Genomic DNA, 17,258 nt, shown 5'->3' on the forward strand with positions numbered 1-17,258 from the left:
GTGAGGGATGCGTCTGTGGTTAGAGTGGCCTCCACTGCCGGGGTGGCAAATGGTTTCCCTATGACGAGGTTTTCCTTCGACCACCACCGTAGCGAGAGAACCAAGGCCTGCAAGACCACCACTAGATCGTCCCATTGTCCGCTGGCCTGACACCACTGGCATTGGACGCATGCGCAGTCTCGCGTGAGGTACCAAATACATACATGACGCCATAATTCCCAGCAAACGCATTGCTTTGCGCACCGTCACCTCTCGACCGGCCACATATTGAGGGATCTGAAACAGCATATTTTGGACCCTCTCGTTGGATGGGAAGACGAGGCAGTCCATTGTTCGAATTAGAGCCCCTAGGAATTGTTTGATTTGGCTGGGCTCTAGGCTGGACTTCTTCTCGTTGATGGAGAAGCCCAGTTGGAACAAAAGGTCTACAGTCTTTTGGGTGTTTGAGAAGCATGTCTCGTAAGAACCCCCCGTTATGAGCCACTCGTCGAGGTAAGGGTATACTGGGATGGACAACCTGCGCAGGTGGGCCGCTGCCACTGCCAGTACTTTTGTGAATACCCTTGGCGCTGACGCTATGCCGAAGGGTAGCACTCTAAACTGGTAGTGTTTACCCTCTATCATGAACTTGAGGTATTTTCTGTGCGCTGGCAACATTAAAATATGAAAGTATGCATCTTTCATGTCCAGTGTTGTCATATAACCCCCTTGCGATAACAGGGGGATTACTTCCTGTAATGTCACCATATGAAATTTTTGAGGTTTTACAAATTTGTTCGCTGGGTGCAGATCTAGTACAGGGCGCATGGTTAAATCCTTTTTGGGTAAAAGGAAGTACACTGAATAAATACCTTTCGTTACCTGTGATAGAGGCAAGACCTCTATAGCTCCTTTTTCTAGTAGCTGGTCCACTTTTTGAAGCAGGATGGCGAGGTGTTCTGGTGACAGGCGTCGTCCCCTTGGGGGGGACTGTACGTTGGGGAGCGGTTGAATTCTATACAGTAGCCGCGGGCTATGGTTGATAGTACCCAGCGGTCTGATGTTATTCCCTCCCATGCTGGAAGAAAGGATGTTAGCAGGCCCCCGACCGGCGATGCATCGGAGGGGACCCGAATCTTCGGGTCATTTGGTGTTGGTGGCTTAGGAACCTCTAGGGGGTGGAACCCCAACCTCTTCCCTTGCCACGACGCTGTCCTCCCTGGGTGTATTGTCCACTGGTTCCTTGATTCGAGGACCAGTTGCCTGCAGAGTACTGCTGCTGTTGCTGATGATGATGATGTTGGCGTTGGCCTCGAAAAAAGCGTCTGTTTCCATAACCTCGCTTGTTGGGAGGTCTTGAAATCTGATATAGGGTCTTAATGGTGTCAAATTCCTTTTTTGCAGGCTCTAGCGCGTCATCCACCGCCTTCCCAAAGAGGTTTGCATCCTCTATTGGTTTGTTAATGAGAGATGCTTGTGTTTTGGGTTTAGACCCCGAATTACGTAGCCAGACATGACGTTTGAGGAGGATTCCTTGGACTAGGGAACGGCCAGCCGTTTCTGCAGAATCTAGAGTATTCTTAATGATGCTCTGGTTGACTAAGGTTCCCTCAGTAACCGTGGCCAGAAGCCGAGTTTTTGGGGGTTCAGGTACCTCCTCAATGTCTTTGCGTAGTTTGCTCCATTGGGCATCTGCATAACTTGCCAGTAAGGAGTTGTTGTTGGCAATCCTAGTGGAAAAGGCTGCCGAGGCTGTAATCCTTTTACCTAGGGCATACAGCTTTTTACTTGCTTTATCTGGAGGTGCCTCGCTGGTTGATAGCGGGACCCCTGCCCTTTTCCTTGTATTTGTTACTACTAGGGATTCTGGTACTGAGTGGCCCCTGATGTATAACGGGTCCGATGGAGAAGGACTAAATGATTTTTCTATCCTTGGGTTGACCCCTCTGACCAATGCGGGTGTAGATAGCGAAGGAATGATTCATCTCTTTACTGAGGCAAGGAGGGGAATGGTTTGACTGACAGGGGGTTTCTCCTTGATAATCTTTTCAACAAAGTCTATGTCAGGAGAAATTTCCCCAATCTCGATTTCAAATGTGCTGCTGCTTTGCGTAGTAGGGCATTAAAGGTAGGTTGATCGTCTATAGGTGACGTATTCCTGATTGGTGAGTCTTTGGGGGTGGGGGGAACAGGTTTAGGACATCAGGGTCTGTAGACGCTGATGGGGACTGCCCAGGCTGTGAAGCACCTTCTTCTGGGTCTTCTTCAAAACCCCCATCACCAATGTCTGGGTCATCCTCAAAACCTTCCTGGTCTATGTTTTGTTCTTGTTCGTTAGTTAAGAACTCCTCATCTTCATGAAAGTGGGAGTCCTCTTCAGTGAGGTCATACAACTCTACATCCCCCTGTAGGGGGTTAAACAGCCTAGGGTATTTAGCCCTAGGATCCTCCCGAGTTCCCTCTCTTGGTCTTTGCGGTGTGGGCAGGTATTGGGTAGACATAAAATTCTCCATTTTGTCCATGCAAAATTGGAGTCTCTCTAAGGTCCCTTGTGGTAGCCCAGAGTGGTCTGGGGGGGGGGGGGAAAGTGAAGGCTTTCGGGCTGTAAACGCTTTGACCTATCCTATAATGTAGAGGATAAGCTCCCATCGCCTTCTGAAAATCCTTCTAGTAGGCTAGGAGTCCCTTTCGACGGAAGGGGGGGTTCCTGCCTTCCTTCCGTCCCTTTCGGTGTTTCCCTGGCCTTGCGAGTGGTATTCGGCATCTCTTTCGCCGTCCGCCTCTGGCTATCGGTGGAAACAATACGCGCCAGGCTCTCAACGACTAAATGGTCTGTCGAGGGTTCCTCTGGCCTCGACGTTACAGGTGTCGCGTCTGCCACGCCGACGAGTGATCGCTGGCGGGGCACGTCGTCTGGCGGTTTGGCGATAGCGCCCTTCTCTGGGGGTAGCCCAATCGCTGGTCACGTCTGCGGTTGCGAGGGGGGCTTTGGATCCTTACGGTCCAATGAGGCCGCCGGTAGGACCTGCGTCTCCGTTGGCGCTAATGCTTTCTTCGTCTTCGACGAGGAAGAGCCGTGGGCCATGTGCTTATGTGAGTGCTTGTGTGCGTCTGTGTCGCCGGGGTGTTCATCCCCATTAGCAGGGCGTGAGCCGAGCTTGTCGGGGCCGGGGACAGACGACGAGGAGCGTGACCGCTCCCTAGAGGGGTGTACAACCTCCGATGCCGAGGTCGGGTTATCACTTTCCTCGCCACTTTCGGAGGCGGCGGGTGAGGAATCGGACCTAGACATGGCGTAGGCTGCCCACCTCTTGACCCTGCGGTCCTTTAAAGTCTTAGGCTTAAGAAGCTTACAGGCCACGCAACCGTCTTCTTTGTGGTCGAGGGACAAACAACGGTTGCACCGTTTGTACTTGTCTTTCCAGGTGAAGTTGCCCTTGCAGCGCGGGCAAAACCTAAACGGTGTCCTCTCCATAGCTGAGGGAACGGACAGACGTGATAACAACCCTGAAGGAAAGGGTGGGGAAAGAGAAAGGCATTCTTAAAGAGATAGCAAGAAATGTCCCACGACCCCACTCTCCCTACTGTTTGAGGCTGGCGAGGCCAGACCACGTGTTCGGCGACACCGAAGGGTCTCCTCCGTCGAAGTCACAGACGTCGAAGATCTTGTCGGCGGGGAACAGCTTTATCGAAGGAGGAACCTAACGTTAAATAACGATCAAAGGTCGAGTGAATATCTAAATAACGACCAAATGGTCAAGTGAATATTTGCAATGTCTCTCGAGGAGCTCCGCGTAAAGGCGACCAATATCTGGGTGGAAAAAAACAATCTGAGGGACCTCGACGCGTGAGAGATTGTGGGTATACTGCACATCACTATAGGGATAGTGTTACAGACACGCCTTGTCCATGTCCCCTTTTCCACTACGAAAAACTAAATGCAATACTCCGCAGTGACCACTGGATGTCAGACTATGCACAGCATATGATTCTAAGCATATTAACAAACATCAGAAATGGTAATACATTTGCCGAGGGCATAGAGTTTTTTGCAGTCCTTATCTGGGGGAACCTCCGCTGTGGACAGTGGCACCTCCCCTTTTTCTGGTGGTTCTAACAACCAGGGAGTCGGGTGTGGCATGACCTCGAATATACATAGGGTCAGATAAAGAGGGGCAAAACTGGTTCTCAACCTGTGGGTTTACAGCCCTTGTGAGGGAGGGAGGCAAAGAAGCAGCAAGGCGTTTCTTTATGGAGTTGAAAAGAGGAATAGCCAGTCTATTGCGAGGTTTTTCTTTGAGAATGTCCTCTACGAAGTCAGAGTCCTGGACAGCCTCCTGTGTAGCGATCTGAAAGTGATCTGCGGCTTGCATTAGGATGGCATTAAATTCCATTTGGTCATGTATTGGCGAGGACTGCCTTTGTTGAGGTGAAGAAGGCCGGTCTAGACCAATAATCTCTGGGTCTGGGGTATGAGTGGGTGAGAGCCAAGGCCCCTGGATCTGTTGGCTGATCTTGCTCCCAGTCTGGGTGCTGGTCAGCTGTGTCCTGATCAAAAGGATTGTCCTCATATGTTTCTTCCTGTTCTGAATACTCAAATACCTCCTCTTGATGGATGTGTGACTGAATTGGAAGCTTCTGCTGCTTTGGTGGAATGGGGCAGGAGTTTTCCTCTCTAGGTCTCTTGGGAGTAATTAATTTTTCTGAGAAGTCTATGAATTGGGACATGTTATCCATATAATTTTGAAAGGAAAGGTTGGAGTTTGGTAGGCGGAACTCCCTCACTCCTGCGCACTCCTATTTTTAGTTTGGTACTTTATTACGACCTGCAGCCTAGTTCTTGTTTGTCAGGGAACCAACTCCAGGGTTCCTGTTTGTAAAAACAATTCGTGGGGTTTGGACAAACTATGGAACTTATAGGCGCTGGTAGGGTATGGTAGTCCTATATCCGTTGGTTAAGTAGAAATTATTGGTGAAGGATGAGGCAGATTAGTTTTGAATTTCGCACGTGATTTGTTTTATTTCTATTAGTTGAACCGCACTAATACAATTCTTAGTCAGTTTCAACACATGGATAGCTTTACACAGCCACAGCCGACGCGCGTTTCAACCTTAGTCTTTATCAAGGCTGGTGGTTTTGTGAATTGGTGGTGCAGTTATGTGGTGTACCCATTGTAGTGACAACAATGAAATCAATGCGTTATGTACATTTGCATTTGTTCAAGACACCCGTTAATATAGCATGTTACCAAATTTAGAAATCCCAAGTGTATTGTGACACCCATGTGAGGTGATTAGTCATGTGTTGGCAATAGGTGTTAGTGACATGTCAGTTAGTTATAACAACAATAACATATCCATATATACATAGGTCATGGAACGATAGGTTGGCAATTTCAATTTAGAGACAGACAAGGACATGGTACCAAGGAAAGAAGAAATGAGAGACGAATGTTAGTCAGTTAGGGGATTTATATAAAGGCAGTTATGCCCTGAGATAAACTGGGCAAGGAGGAGGTAAAGTGTCTTACCCTTTGAGTTGTATCATATGCTTCAAGAGAATGGTGTGCTGGTCCTACCCATGCTGGGGTGCCAGAGGACTGGATAGTCGAGCTAGAGAGAAAATACATATGGTTGAATGGGGGAGAAGTGAAAGACCATGGTAAGTTAGAGGTATTAGTGAAAGATTTCTAGTAAACTCGTGACGGGGGGAGGCTTATATTAAGGGGGAAATGGGCCAGATCAGGTTAATTTGGTAAAGGAGGATTGGGAAGACTGTTGTCTGTATTGGCGAAGGGTTATAATGTGTTGGTGTTGGGAAGCGTATGTCAAGATGAGCGGCCGGGTGGGCGAGACGCGGTTGCGTGAGGAATTAGTGAAATGTCAGCAGCTAGTGTTTGGATGGAGCAAGCAAAATGGGTGCTGGCGATTTAGTAGTGCGGCCGGGTAAGAGAGGAAGGTGGTTGCGTGCGAAACAATGAATTGTCAGCAACTAGTGTTCGGATGGAGCGAGCTAAAAATGGGTGCTGGCGGTTATAATGCGGCCGGGTAAGAGAGACGCGGTTGCATGAGGAATTAGTGAAATGTCTGCAGCTAGTGTTTGGATGGCGTGAGCTGAAAATGGGTGCTGGCGGTTAATACTGTGGCCGGGTAAGAGAGACACGGCTGCATGGGGAGTAGTCTGCAGCTAGTGTTTGGAGAGCGAGCAAAATGGGTGCTGGCGTTGACTAATGCGGCCGGGTAACAGAGGAACGCGGTTGCGTGCGAATTATGAATTCTCAGCAACTAGCGTTCGGATTGAGTGAACTAAATTGGATGCTGGCGGTTATAAAGCGGCCGGGTAAGAGAGACGCGGTTGCAGTGTTTGGATAGAGCGAGCTAAAATAGGTGCTGGCGGTTGATAATACAGGACCTAAGTTTGGCAGGGCTTACCTGTGCCGGCTGGCATGAATCAGCTATCTCGTCACGTTCGCTATCCTGATTAGTTGCAAATTGGCTTGACTTCCTGTTTATATGCAAGGTCTACTGCGGTTGGCTGCTCAAACAAGCGATTTGATTGGATGATTGATAAGGGCACAGGGATAGGCTTGTCAGTTAGGCTGATCAGAAGTGGTTTGGTCCTGTGTTGGCATGGACATGGTAAGGGAGAAGGGGGGGAGGTAGAGTGGAACACAATTGGGGGTGGAGGAATGATGAATAAGGCGGGCATAAAGTAGTCTCAATGTAAGTTTGGTGGGTGGATGCCGGTAAAATACCTGTAAAATGCATACACTACTTGTTAAGGAAGTTTAGCACATACGGACAGGCTATATTGGCTAGGGGCTTGTCCCAGGGGCCGGGAACGGCGCCTGAGCTGTGTGTGCCAGTGGCAAGTAGGATATAAAGAAACGGAGGTGATATTGTGTGGAGTATGTTACACATAGTAATGTGAGCTGGCAGGGGGGGTGATCAATACCGATTGATGGTGTAGCCATGGTAGGTTTGGTCATTACGTTATTGGATGTGTATGCTGGGTACAGCAGAAAAAATGTTTGAACCAATTAAGGTATGGCATCAAAATCAATTGGTTCAGTAGCGCATTGGTACATCAAACATTTACAGGAATACATGGAAGTCATGGTCACTGTTTAGGCCGAAGGTTACAGATCTGTATCGGCATATCAGTTTGGCTTCTTTTTGACGCAGTTGTAGTTCTCGGTTTCCACCTCTTATGTTGATAGGGATTTTCTCAAGGCCTGTGAAGGTGATATCTTCCTTGTTGTCCCACTGGTGGTGTTCTTGCCAATGTAGTGCCAGCCGGTATCTGGAATCCTGCAAGTGTAGAGTTAAGGTGCTCCCTAATCCTTGTCCTAAGCTCTCTTTTTGTGCTTCCAATGTATTTGCGTTTACAGACACAGGTGATAACATAGACCACGAATTTTGATTTGCAATTAATGTACTGTTCAATTGTGTGTGTTTCAATAGTGCTGAAGACTACAGTTTTTGTTGTACTGGCAAATTTACACATGGAGCATGCTCCACATTTGTAGAATCCTACTGGTTTGTTGTCTGTTAACCAATTGCTGCTGGGTTTTGTAATTGGTGCCAAAAAAGATGGACTAAGAATGTTTTTGAGTGTTCTAGCTTTAGTAAATGTTAAATTGGGTTTATCAGGAATCCATGCCTTGATGTCTTCATCCATTGCCAAGATATGCCAGTGTCTTTTTAAAGTCTTCTGTACTTGGTAGCTGTCACTGCAAAATTGGGTGATAAATCTTATTGGACTGTCATTCGTTGCCTTGTTTCTGGTATGTACCTTGGGCGTCAGGAGTGTACTTCGTTCTCTGTTATGGGCCATGCTTATAGCAGCTTGGATAGCTTGTTCAGGGTATCCTCGTTCTTGAAAGCGATTTTTGAGTGTGGTGCATTCATTTCCGAAAGCTGGGAGGTCGCTGCAGTTCCTTTTGGCTCGTAAGAATTCCCCCTTGGGGATATTGTTGATTACTGATTTCTTATGACAACTTGAGGCATGAAGGACAGAATTGACTTCTGTTGGTTTTCTGAAAGTAGCAGTTGTTAGTTTATTACCATTTGGTGTGATGGTAATGTCTAGGAAATCAATGGTTGTTTTGCTTGAGATGCCTGTTAGTTCGAGACCAAAGGTGTTTTGGTTTAGGTAGAGTTTGAATGAGTCCAGTTCCTCTTTGGTTCCACGCCATATCATCAAAATGTCGTCGATGTATCTCATCCAAATATGGATTAGTTTGTTGAATTCATGGTTGGTAAATGCATGCACTTGTTCATAGTGGTGCATGAAGAGGTTGGCCATTGAGGGAGCATATGTAGCCCCCATTGCAATCCCCTTTGTTTGTTTGTAGTATTGTTGTTCAAAGAGGAATACGGTATTGGTTAGTGAGAATTCCAAAAATTCTTTCGTGAGTTCCAAATGGGACCAAAATGAGGCAGATGCTTTGTTAAATGCAAAGTCAATTGCTTTAAGGGCTAGTCCATGGTCAATTGATGTGTAGAGCGCTTTCACGTCAAGGGTAACGAGAGTGTAGTCTTCACTCCATACGGTTTCTTCAAGGATCAGCAAGGTGTGCATGGTGTCACGAAGAAAGGTAGGTATTTTAGGGACCTCGGGTGCCAGGACATTGTTGATGTATTTGTTCAAGGGTTCAGTCACCCATCCTATTCCGCTCAAAATCGGTCGTCCTTCAGGTCTAAGTTCGAATTTCTTGTGAATCTTAGGTAAGAAATATATTGTTGGCATCCTGGGGTGTGATGGTTGTAAATATTTGATTTCATCATCTGATAGGAGTCCGCGCCTGTGCCATTTAGACAGCATGTTTCTGGTTTTCGTTATGATTTCTTTAGTTGGGTTCTGGTTAATGGTGTCATAGCAGCCAGGAGTAGTTAGGTGTGTGGTGGCCATTTTCACGTAGTCTTCTCTGTCCATTATGACCACATTGCCGCCTTTGTCAGCTTCCTTGATGACAATTTGGTGGTTATCCTGCAGTATCTTGAGAGCTAGTCTTTCTTTGCTGGTAATGTTGTCGTCTCTCATTGAGGGATTCCGTCTTGCGCGATCTTCTAGTGCTTGGAGGTCTCTTGTGACTGCCTGGCTAAAAATGTCAATTGCATTGTCCCCTTGGAAGTTGGGAGTAAATTTGGATTTCTGCTTCATTTCAGGTATCCTGAGGTTGCTTTCCTCAATATCGAGGTCCTGCATAATTTGCGACATCGTTTGGGTTTCTTGTTCTGGTGAAAGGTCCAGGTTGGTAAGGAGATGTGTACCTTTTAGGTGTTCCATATCCAAGGTGCTCAGTGGCAATGTTGTTGGCGTAGGTTGTTTCCATTTGACTTGCTTAGAAAAGAATTTCTTCAGTTTAAGTTTTCTGATGTATTTGAATAAGTCAATTTGAGCATTCACAAAGTTGGTGTGCTTGACTGGTGCGAATGAGAGACCTTTGCTCAGAATTTCTGAGTCATGTTCTGATAGGGTGTATTTGGAGAGGTTAGTCACTAGGCTAGTTATCTCGGAGCTTGTTGTTGTTGATGAGTTTTGGATCTTGTTAGTCTGATAGCACTTTCTTGTTCTTCTTGGTTGTTTCTTGGATCCCGCTCTCTTACCTCTCTTTGTTCTAATCTTGGAGGTATGTTGCCCCGGGTAGAGCCTAAAAAATGAACTTGTTTACCGATTGGCTGTTGCTGCTGTTGTTTTGGTTGTGGTGCTCTCGTTCCTCTTCTGTATCGTTGGATCTCGTCCAGAAAATTGTAGCCAATGCTTCTATTTTGGTCATGCTGTCTAGAGAGTCTAGATGGTACCCTGTCACCTTCTCTTTCAGTTTCCATATGCTTAGGTGGTACCTCTCTGTCCTCTTCTAATGACTCAGATTCCTGGTTGGAGTCATTGGTGTCCTTTGTTCCTTGTTCGGGTTCTGGTTCACTGTCTGCGTCAGATGTTGCTGGAGAGCAGGATACCGAGCTCTCTTTTGAGTTGTTTCCTTGTATGTTGTCAAATTTAGGTTGGAAAGTAAAGACTCTGTTGTCCTGATAGTCTCTTTCATCCCTTGCGAATTTCCTGCATTTCCTGATTTTAACTTCATCTTGGTGCATTCGTAATATTTCGTACATGGTTTTGTAGTTTTTTTCTTTGGTTGCTGCAGGGGCTTTGTTAGTTTCGATCTCATCTTTGAGTTGGTCAATCAATATGACAAGTCTTCCGTGTGCTCTGTCAGCATGTTCTAGTAGTAACTCCATCATTGTTTTGGAGCCCATGATAAGGTTTTCTTCCCATTTGGCTGCTAGGTCAGCGTCATCCGGGTCGGTGAAGTCTGGGAAAATAATGATTCGTAGGCCCCTTGGGATTTTCTCCTGTTCTAGGTAAGTTTGGAGGGTAAATCTCTCCCAAAATGTGTTTATTTCCTTGGTACATAGCCTTTCTAATTTGATGAAAAGTTGCCTAAGGTTGTCAGGCGCCCTTGGGGTGGGTGGGAATGCATGCACTGTTGATCCTTTAGGTGCAAAGAGGTTCTTGGTATCCGTAATTCTTGATTCCAGATAGTTCGCCATGTTAGGTTGGAGTGCTGCTGGGGATCTGGTCCCTGGATAGAATTTTGAAAGGAAAGGTTGGAGTTTGGTAGGCGGAACTCCCTCACTCCTGCGCACTCCTATTTTTAGTTTGGTACTTTATTACGACCTGCAGCCTAGTTCTTGTTTGTCAGGGAACCAACTCCAGGGTTCCTGTTTGTAAAAACAATTCGTGGGGTTTGGACAAACTATGGAACTTATAGGCGCTGGTAGGGTATGGTAGTCCTATATCCGTTGGTTAAGTAGAAATTATTGGTGAAGGATGAGGCAGATTAGTTTTGAATTTCGCACGTGATTTGTTTTATTTCTATTCGTTGAACCGCACTAATACAATTCTTAGTCAGTTTCAACACATGGATAGCTTTACACAGCCAGAAAACCAGAAACATGCTGTCTAAATGGCACAGGCGCGGACTCCTATCAGATGATGAAATCAAATATTTACAACCATCACACCCCAGGATGCCAACAATATATTTCTTACCTAAGATTCACAAGAAATTCACAAGAAATTCGAACTTAGACCTGAAGGACGACCGATTTTGAGCGGAATAGGATGGGTGACTGAACCCTTGAACAAATACATCAACAATGTCCTGGCACCCGAGGTCCCTAAGATACCTACCTTTCTGCGTGACACCATGCACACCTTGCTGATCCTTGAAGAAACCGTATGGAGTGAAGACTACACTCTCGTTACCCTTGACGTGAAAGCGCTCTACACATCAATTGACCATGGACTAGCCCTTAAAGCAATTGACTTTGCATTTAACAAAGCATCTGCCTCATTTTGGTCCCATTTGGAACTCACGAAAGAATTTTTGGAATTCTCACTAACCAATACCGTATTCCTCTTTGAACAACAATACTACAAACAAACAAAGGGGATTGCAATGGGGGCTACATATGCTCCCTCAATGGCCAACCTCTTCATGCACCACTATGAACAAGTGCATGCATTTACCAACCATGAATTCAACAAACTAATCCATATTTGGATGAGATACATCGACGACATTTTGATGATATGGCGTGGAACCAAAGAGGAACTGGACTCATTCAAACTCTACCTAAACCAAAACACCTTTGGTCTCGAACTAACAGGCATCTCAAGCAAAACAACCATTGATTTCCTAGACATTACCATCACACCAAATGGTAATAAACTAACAACTGCTACTTTCAGAAAACCAACAGAAGTCAATTCTGTCCTTCATGCCTCAAGTTGTCATAAGAAATCAGTAATCAACAATATCCCCAAGGGGGAATTCTTACGAGCCAAAAGGAACTGCAGCGACCTCCCAGCTTTCGGAAATGAATGCACCACACTCAAAAATCGCTTTCAAGAACGAGGATACCCTGAACAAGCTATCCAAGCTGCTATAAGCATGGCCCATAACAGAGAACGAAGTACACTCCTGACGCCCAAGGTACATACCAGAAACAAGGCAACGAATGACAGTCCAATAAGATTTATCACCCAATTTTGCAGTGACAGCTACCAAGTACAGAAGACTTTAAAAAGACACTGGCATATCTTGGCAATGGATGAAGACATCAAGGCATGGATTCCTGATAAACCCAATTTAACATTTACTAAAGCTAGAACACTCAAAAACATTCTTAGTCCATCTTTTTTGGCACCAATTACAAAACCCAGCAGCAATTGGTTAACAGACAACAAACCAGTAGGATTCTACAAATGTGGAGCATGCTCCATGTGTAAATTTGCCAGTACAACAAAAACTGTAGTCTTCAGCACTATTGAAACACACACAATTGAACAGTACATTAATTGCAAATCAAAATTCGTGGTCTATGTTATCACCTGTGTCTGTAAACGCAAATACATTGGAAGCACAAAAAGAGAGCTTAGGACAAGGATTAGGGAGCACCTTAACTCTCTACACTTGCAGGATTCCAGATACCCGCTGGCACTACATTGGCAAGAACACCACCAGTGGGACAACAAGGAAGATATCACCTTCACAGGCCTTGAGAAAATCCCTATCAACATAAGAGGTGGAAACCGAGAACTACAACTGCGTCAAAAAGAAGCCAAACTGATATGCCGATACAGATCTGTAACCTTCGGCCTAAACAGTGACCATGACTTCCATGTATTCCTGTAAATGTTTGATGTACCAATGCGCTACTGAACCAATTGATTTTGATGCCATACCTTAATTGGTTCAAACATTTTTTCTGCTGTACCCAGCATACACATCCAATAACGTAATGACCAAACCTACCATGGCTACACCATCAATCGGTATTGATCACCCCCCCTGCCAGCTCACATTACTATGTGTAACATACTCCACACAATATCACCTCCGTTTCTTTATATCCTACTTGCCACTGGCACACACAGCTCAGGCGCCGTTCCCGGCCCCTGGGACAAGCCCCTAGCCAATATAGCCTGTCCGTATGTGCTAAACTTCCTTAACAAGTAGTGTATGCATTTTACAGGTATTTTACCGGCATCCACCCACCAAACTTACATTGAGACTACTTTATGCCCGCCTTATTCATCATTCCTCCACCCCCAATTGTGTTCCACTCTACCTCCCCCCCTTCTCCCTTACCATGTCCATGCCAACACAGGACCAAACCACTTCTGATCAGCCTAACTGACAAGCCTATCCCTGTGCCCTTATCAATCATCCAATCAAATCGCTCGTTTGAGCAGCCAACCGCAGTAGACCTTGCATATAAACAGGAAGTCAAGCCAATTTGCAACTAATCAGGATAGCGAACGTGACGAGATAGCCGATTCATGCCAGCCGGCACAGGTAAGCCCTGCCAAACTTAGGTCCTGTATTATCAACCGCCAGCACCTATTTTAGCTCGCTCTATCCAAACACTGCAACCGCGTCTCTCTTACCCGGCCGCTTTATAACCGCCAGCATCCAATTTAGTTCACTCAATCCGAACGCTAGTTGCTGAGAATTCATAATTCGCACGCAACCGCGTTCCTCTGTTACCCGGCCGCATTACTCAACGCCAGCACCCATTTTGCTCGCTCTCCAAACACTAGCTGCAGACTACTCCCCATGCAGCCGTGTCTCTCTTACCTGGCCACAGTATTAACCGCCAGCACCCATTTTCAGCTCACGCCATCCAAACACTAGCTGCAGACATTTCACTAATTCCTCATGCAACCGCGTCTCTCTTACCCGGCCGCATTATAACCGCCAGCACCCATTTTTAGCTCGCTCCATCCGAACACTAGTTGCTGACAATTCATTGTTTCGCACGCAACCACCTTCCTCTCTTACCCGGCCGCACTACTAAATCGCCAGCACCCATTTTGCTTGCTCCATCCAAACACTAGCTGCTGACATTTCACTAATTCCTCACGCAACCGCGTCTCGCCCACCCGGCCGCTCATCTTGACATACGCTTCCCAACACCAACACATTATAACCCTTCGCCAATACAGACAACAGTCTTCCCAATCCTCCTTTACCAAATTAACCTGATCTGGCCCATTTCCCCCTTAATATAAGCCTCCCCCCGTCACGAGTTTACTAGAAATCTTTCACTAATACCTCTAACTTACCATGGTCTTTCACTTCTCCCCCATTCAACCATATGTATTTTCTCTCTAGCTCGACTATCCAGTCCTCTGGCACCCCAGCATGGGTAGGACCAGCACACCATTCTCTTGAAGCATATGATACAACTCAAAGGGTAAGACACTTTACCTCCTCCTTGCCCAGTTTATCTCAGGGCATAACTGCCTTTATATAAATCCCCTAACTGACTAACATTCGTCTCTCATTTCTTCTTTCCTTGGTACCATGTCCTTGTCTGTCTCTAAATTGAAATTGCCAACCTATCGTTCCATGACCTATGTATATATGGATATGTTATTGTTGTTATAACTAACTGACATGTCACTAACACCTATTGCCAACACATGACTAATCACCTCACATGGGTGTCACAATACACTTGGGATTTCTAAATTTGGTAACATGCTATATTAACGGGTGTCTTGAACAAATGCAAATGTAATAACGCATTGATTTCATTGTTGTCACTACAATGGGTACACCACATAACTGCACCACCAATTCACAAAACCACCAGCCTTGATAAAGACTAAGGTTGAAACGCGCGTCGGCTGTGGCTGTGTAAAGCTATCCATGTGTTGAAACTGACTAAGAATTGTATTAGTGCGGTTCAACGAATAGAAATAAAACAAATCACGTGCGAAATTCAAAACTAATCTGCCTCATCCTTCACCAATAATTTCTACTTAACCAACGGATATAGGACTACCATACCCTACCAGCGCCTATAAGTTCCATAGTTTGTCCAAACCCCACGAAATGTTATCCATATAATTCTCAAATCTCTGCCTATTCCACAGGGATAAAGCAGAGGGGTCTGGAGGAGGAAAGGGCTGTTCAGAGTGGAGTGAGGGGGGGGGGATCTACCTGATAAAGCCATTGAGAGAGGCTGAGGGGATTCAGAGAACTCCTCTCGACGGGAGGGGGTGCCCCTGTGCTATTCCGCTGTCGAAATAATAGCTGCAAGACTTGCGTAATGTCGGCGGCTGAATGATGGGTTTCAACGCACCTGTAGGTGTTGTCGCGGTTGTTAACTTCGCCAAAGTCTTAGGTGCTGGCGCGCTCTTGAACAACAAATTGGCAGTCGTGTTCTCTTTTGTGGGAACGCCCTTATCGAAAGCAAGCCCAGTGGCATCCAGAGAAGACTATTGCGTGGGGACGCCGGATCGCGATGTTCGCCAGACACTGTTAAAGTTTTCGGCGGGCCTGTTGGCGTTTCTTCAACGTGTTTGTTGAGGAGGCCTAAGGGGTTGTGTGTTTTGCCTTAGGTGGTGCGTGTGTGCTTTTCTTGCCGGGGGTGAACTCCCCATAACAGCACCAGTGGCCTGTCTGTCGGGGACGGGCATCGGGGAACCGGAGGGTTCTGCCGAAAGGTCTATGGCTTCCAGGTCGGAGCCATGGCTGTCGTGGAGTCCTCATCATCCGAAGCGACGGCACCAACAGGGGAACAACTTTCGTCCTGCATTGCGTAGGCTGCCCACCGCTTTGTCTGCCTGTCCTTTAACATCTTGGGACAAAAGAGTTTGCAGGACTTACAAGAACGCTCATCGTGGTCACGAGATAAACACCTATTGCAAAGGCGATGGGTGTCTTTCCAGGGTATTTTCAGTTACACCACAAACAAAATTTAAATGGCGTCCTTCCATAGCAGAGGTAGACGGCAGCCAGACCAAAGAGGAGAAAGGAAAAGGAAATACATTCTCGAAGAGAAATAACCCAGGGTCCACTTTCCCTACTGGAAGGGCCTGGCCAGAGGGCCGAGGCCACGTGGTCGACAGATGTCGATCAATGTTCCAGTCGCCGAGCAGTAGTGGATGTCACTGGCGTAGGAGTCCACAAAGTAGTCGTCAAAAGTAGAAAAGACTAGACGACCATTGGTCGTGGGACAAAGAAAAATTAATGAGCAATATCAACTCTTGCGAGCTGCACATAAGGTGACCAACTAGTTGGGCAGCAAAAAAAAACAATCAGAGGTACCTCGACACACGAGGCATTTTGGGTACACTACACGTCACGCTAGGGAGTGTTACAGTCATGCCCATGTCGACGTCCCCTTTCGATCTTCAAAAGAAAGATGCAATACACTGCGATTACCACTAGATGTCAGACTATATGCACAGCATGTGATTCTAAACAGATTAACAAGCATCAGAAACCTTGTTTCGTCTGAATAATAAATGGTTACATTCTGTTTGATGTAATAAGTTGTTTGATTTTCAGTCTTTTTACCAATTCATTTTCACTGCCTTTTTTTCACCGCAATTATTTGACCTAATATTCACTACAAAATGCATGGGGGCGTGTTATGGTGTGACAATATATGGGAGGAGGAGAGGATGGATCGGGGGATCAGATGGGTGGGAGGCCTCCCCAAGCCTTTTATATAAAAAATTAAATCGGTAAAATATTGCAGTAAAAAAAATAAAACTTGGGTAAAAATTATTTGGTAAAAGCACATATAACAATGTTGTTTCTTTCCCCTTAGGTTTTATGATAATTGATTGCAGGGATACAGACAGGCTTCCTGCATATTCTAGATTGTTTGCAGAGCGAAGGTTCACCATATTTTGAGGTGTGAATGCCTTGCAAGTCAGGCCGTTTTTTCAGCTTGCTAACATTTTGTGCCATTTCATCTCTTCTACGTTCTGTCACTTAACAGTTCTTACAGTACGAGTAGAGAACTATTCTCTAGCATGGTTTTAAATGCAATAAGCAGTGTAAGGTAGGCATAGTATCAAGCAGTGAAGACAGACACAAGTGTTCACAGTTCAAAGGTGTTTATTGTACTTCAATGGGTTGGTTGAACGACTATCTAAAACAAAATCTAAAGATAGGAGCAAGCTACGACCATCAAAAAATTATAACGCAGTCCTAGTGGCGTCTTTGTCAAAATAAAAGGTCCTATACTAATAAACCTATTGCCAATACTTACTTCTAAATATAAATGGTGTGGGACAAAAATGTATGCAAAAAAGAAAAGTGTTCAAGAAAGGATATCAGGATAGTTGAGCAGATGGCGTCCCATCTCCAGGTTTTCAGCACGGGATAAGGCGGCACACTCTAGCTTCGCACACACTTTGGCCTCTGACACAAGGAAATAGTGCAAAGCATAGGTATCAGGGCTTT

The 17,258-nt window shown here is 45.9% G+C and overlaps 1 protein-coding gene across 2 annotated transcripts in view; it reads right to left on the reverse strand.

The window, feature by feature from the left end:
- Positions 1-17,258, reverse strand: part of WDR6 (WD repeat domain 6) — a 202,227-nt gene that overhangs the window by 39,313 nt on the left and 145,656 nt on the right. The window contains exon 7 of one of the 2 annotated variants that reach the window (XM_069643316.1): positions 5,511-5,592. The exons of the other annotated variant lie outside the window; for it this stretch is intronic. Within the exon in view, the coding sequence (XP_069499417.1) occupies positions 5,555-5,592 (38 nt within the window). The 3' untranslated portion in view covers positions 5,511-5,554. The remainder of the gene's footprint in view (positions 1-5,510; positions 5,593-17,258) is intronic. 2 annotated transcript variants of the gene reach the window in all.

Source organism: Ambystoma mexicanum, chromosome 2p (assembly GCF_040938575.1).
Source record: "Ambystoma mexicanum isolate Mex_15411 chromosome 2p, UKY_AmexF1_1, whole genome shotgun sequence".
Lineage (NCBI taxonomy): Eukaryota > Metazoa > Chordata > Amphibia > Caudata > Ambystomatidae > Ambystoma > Ambystoma mexicanum.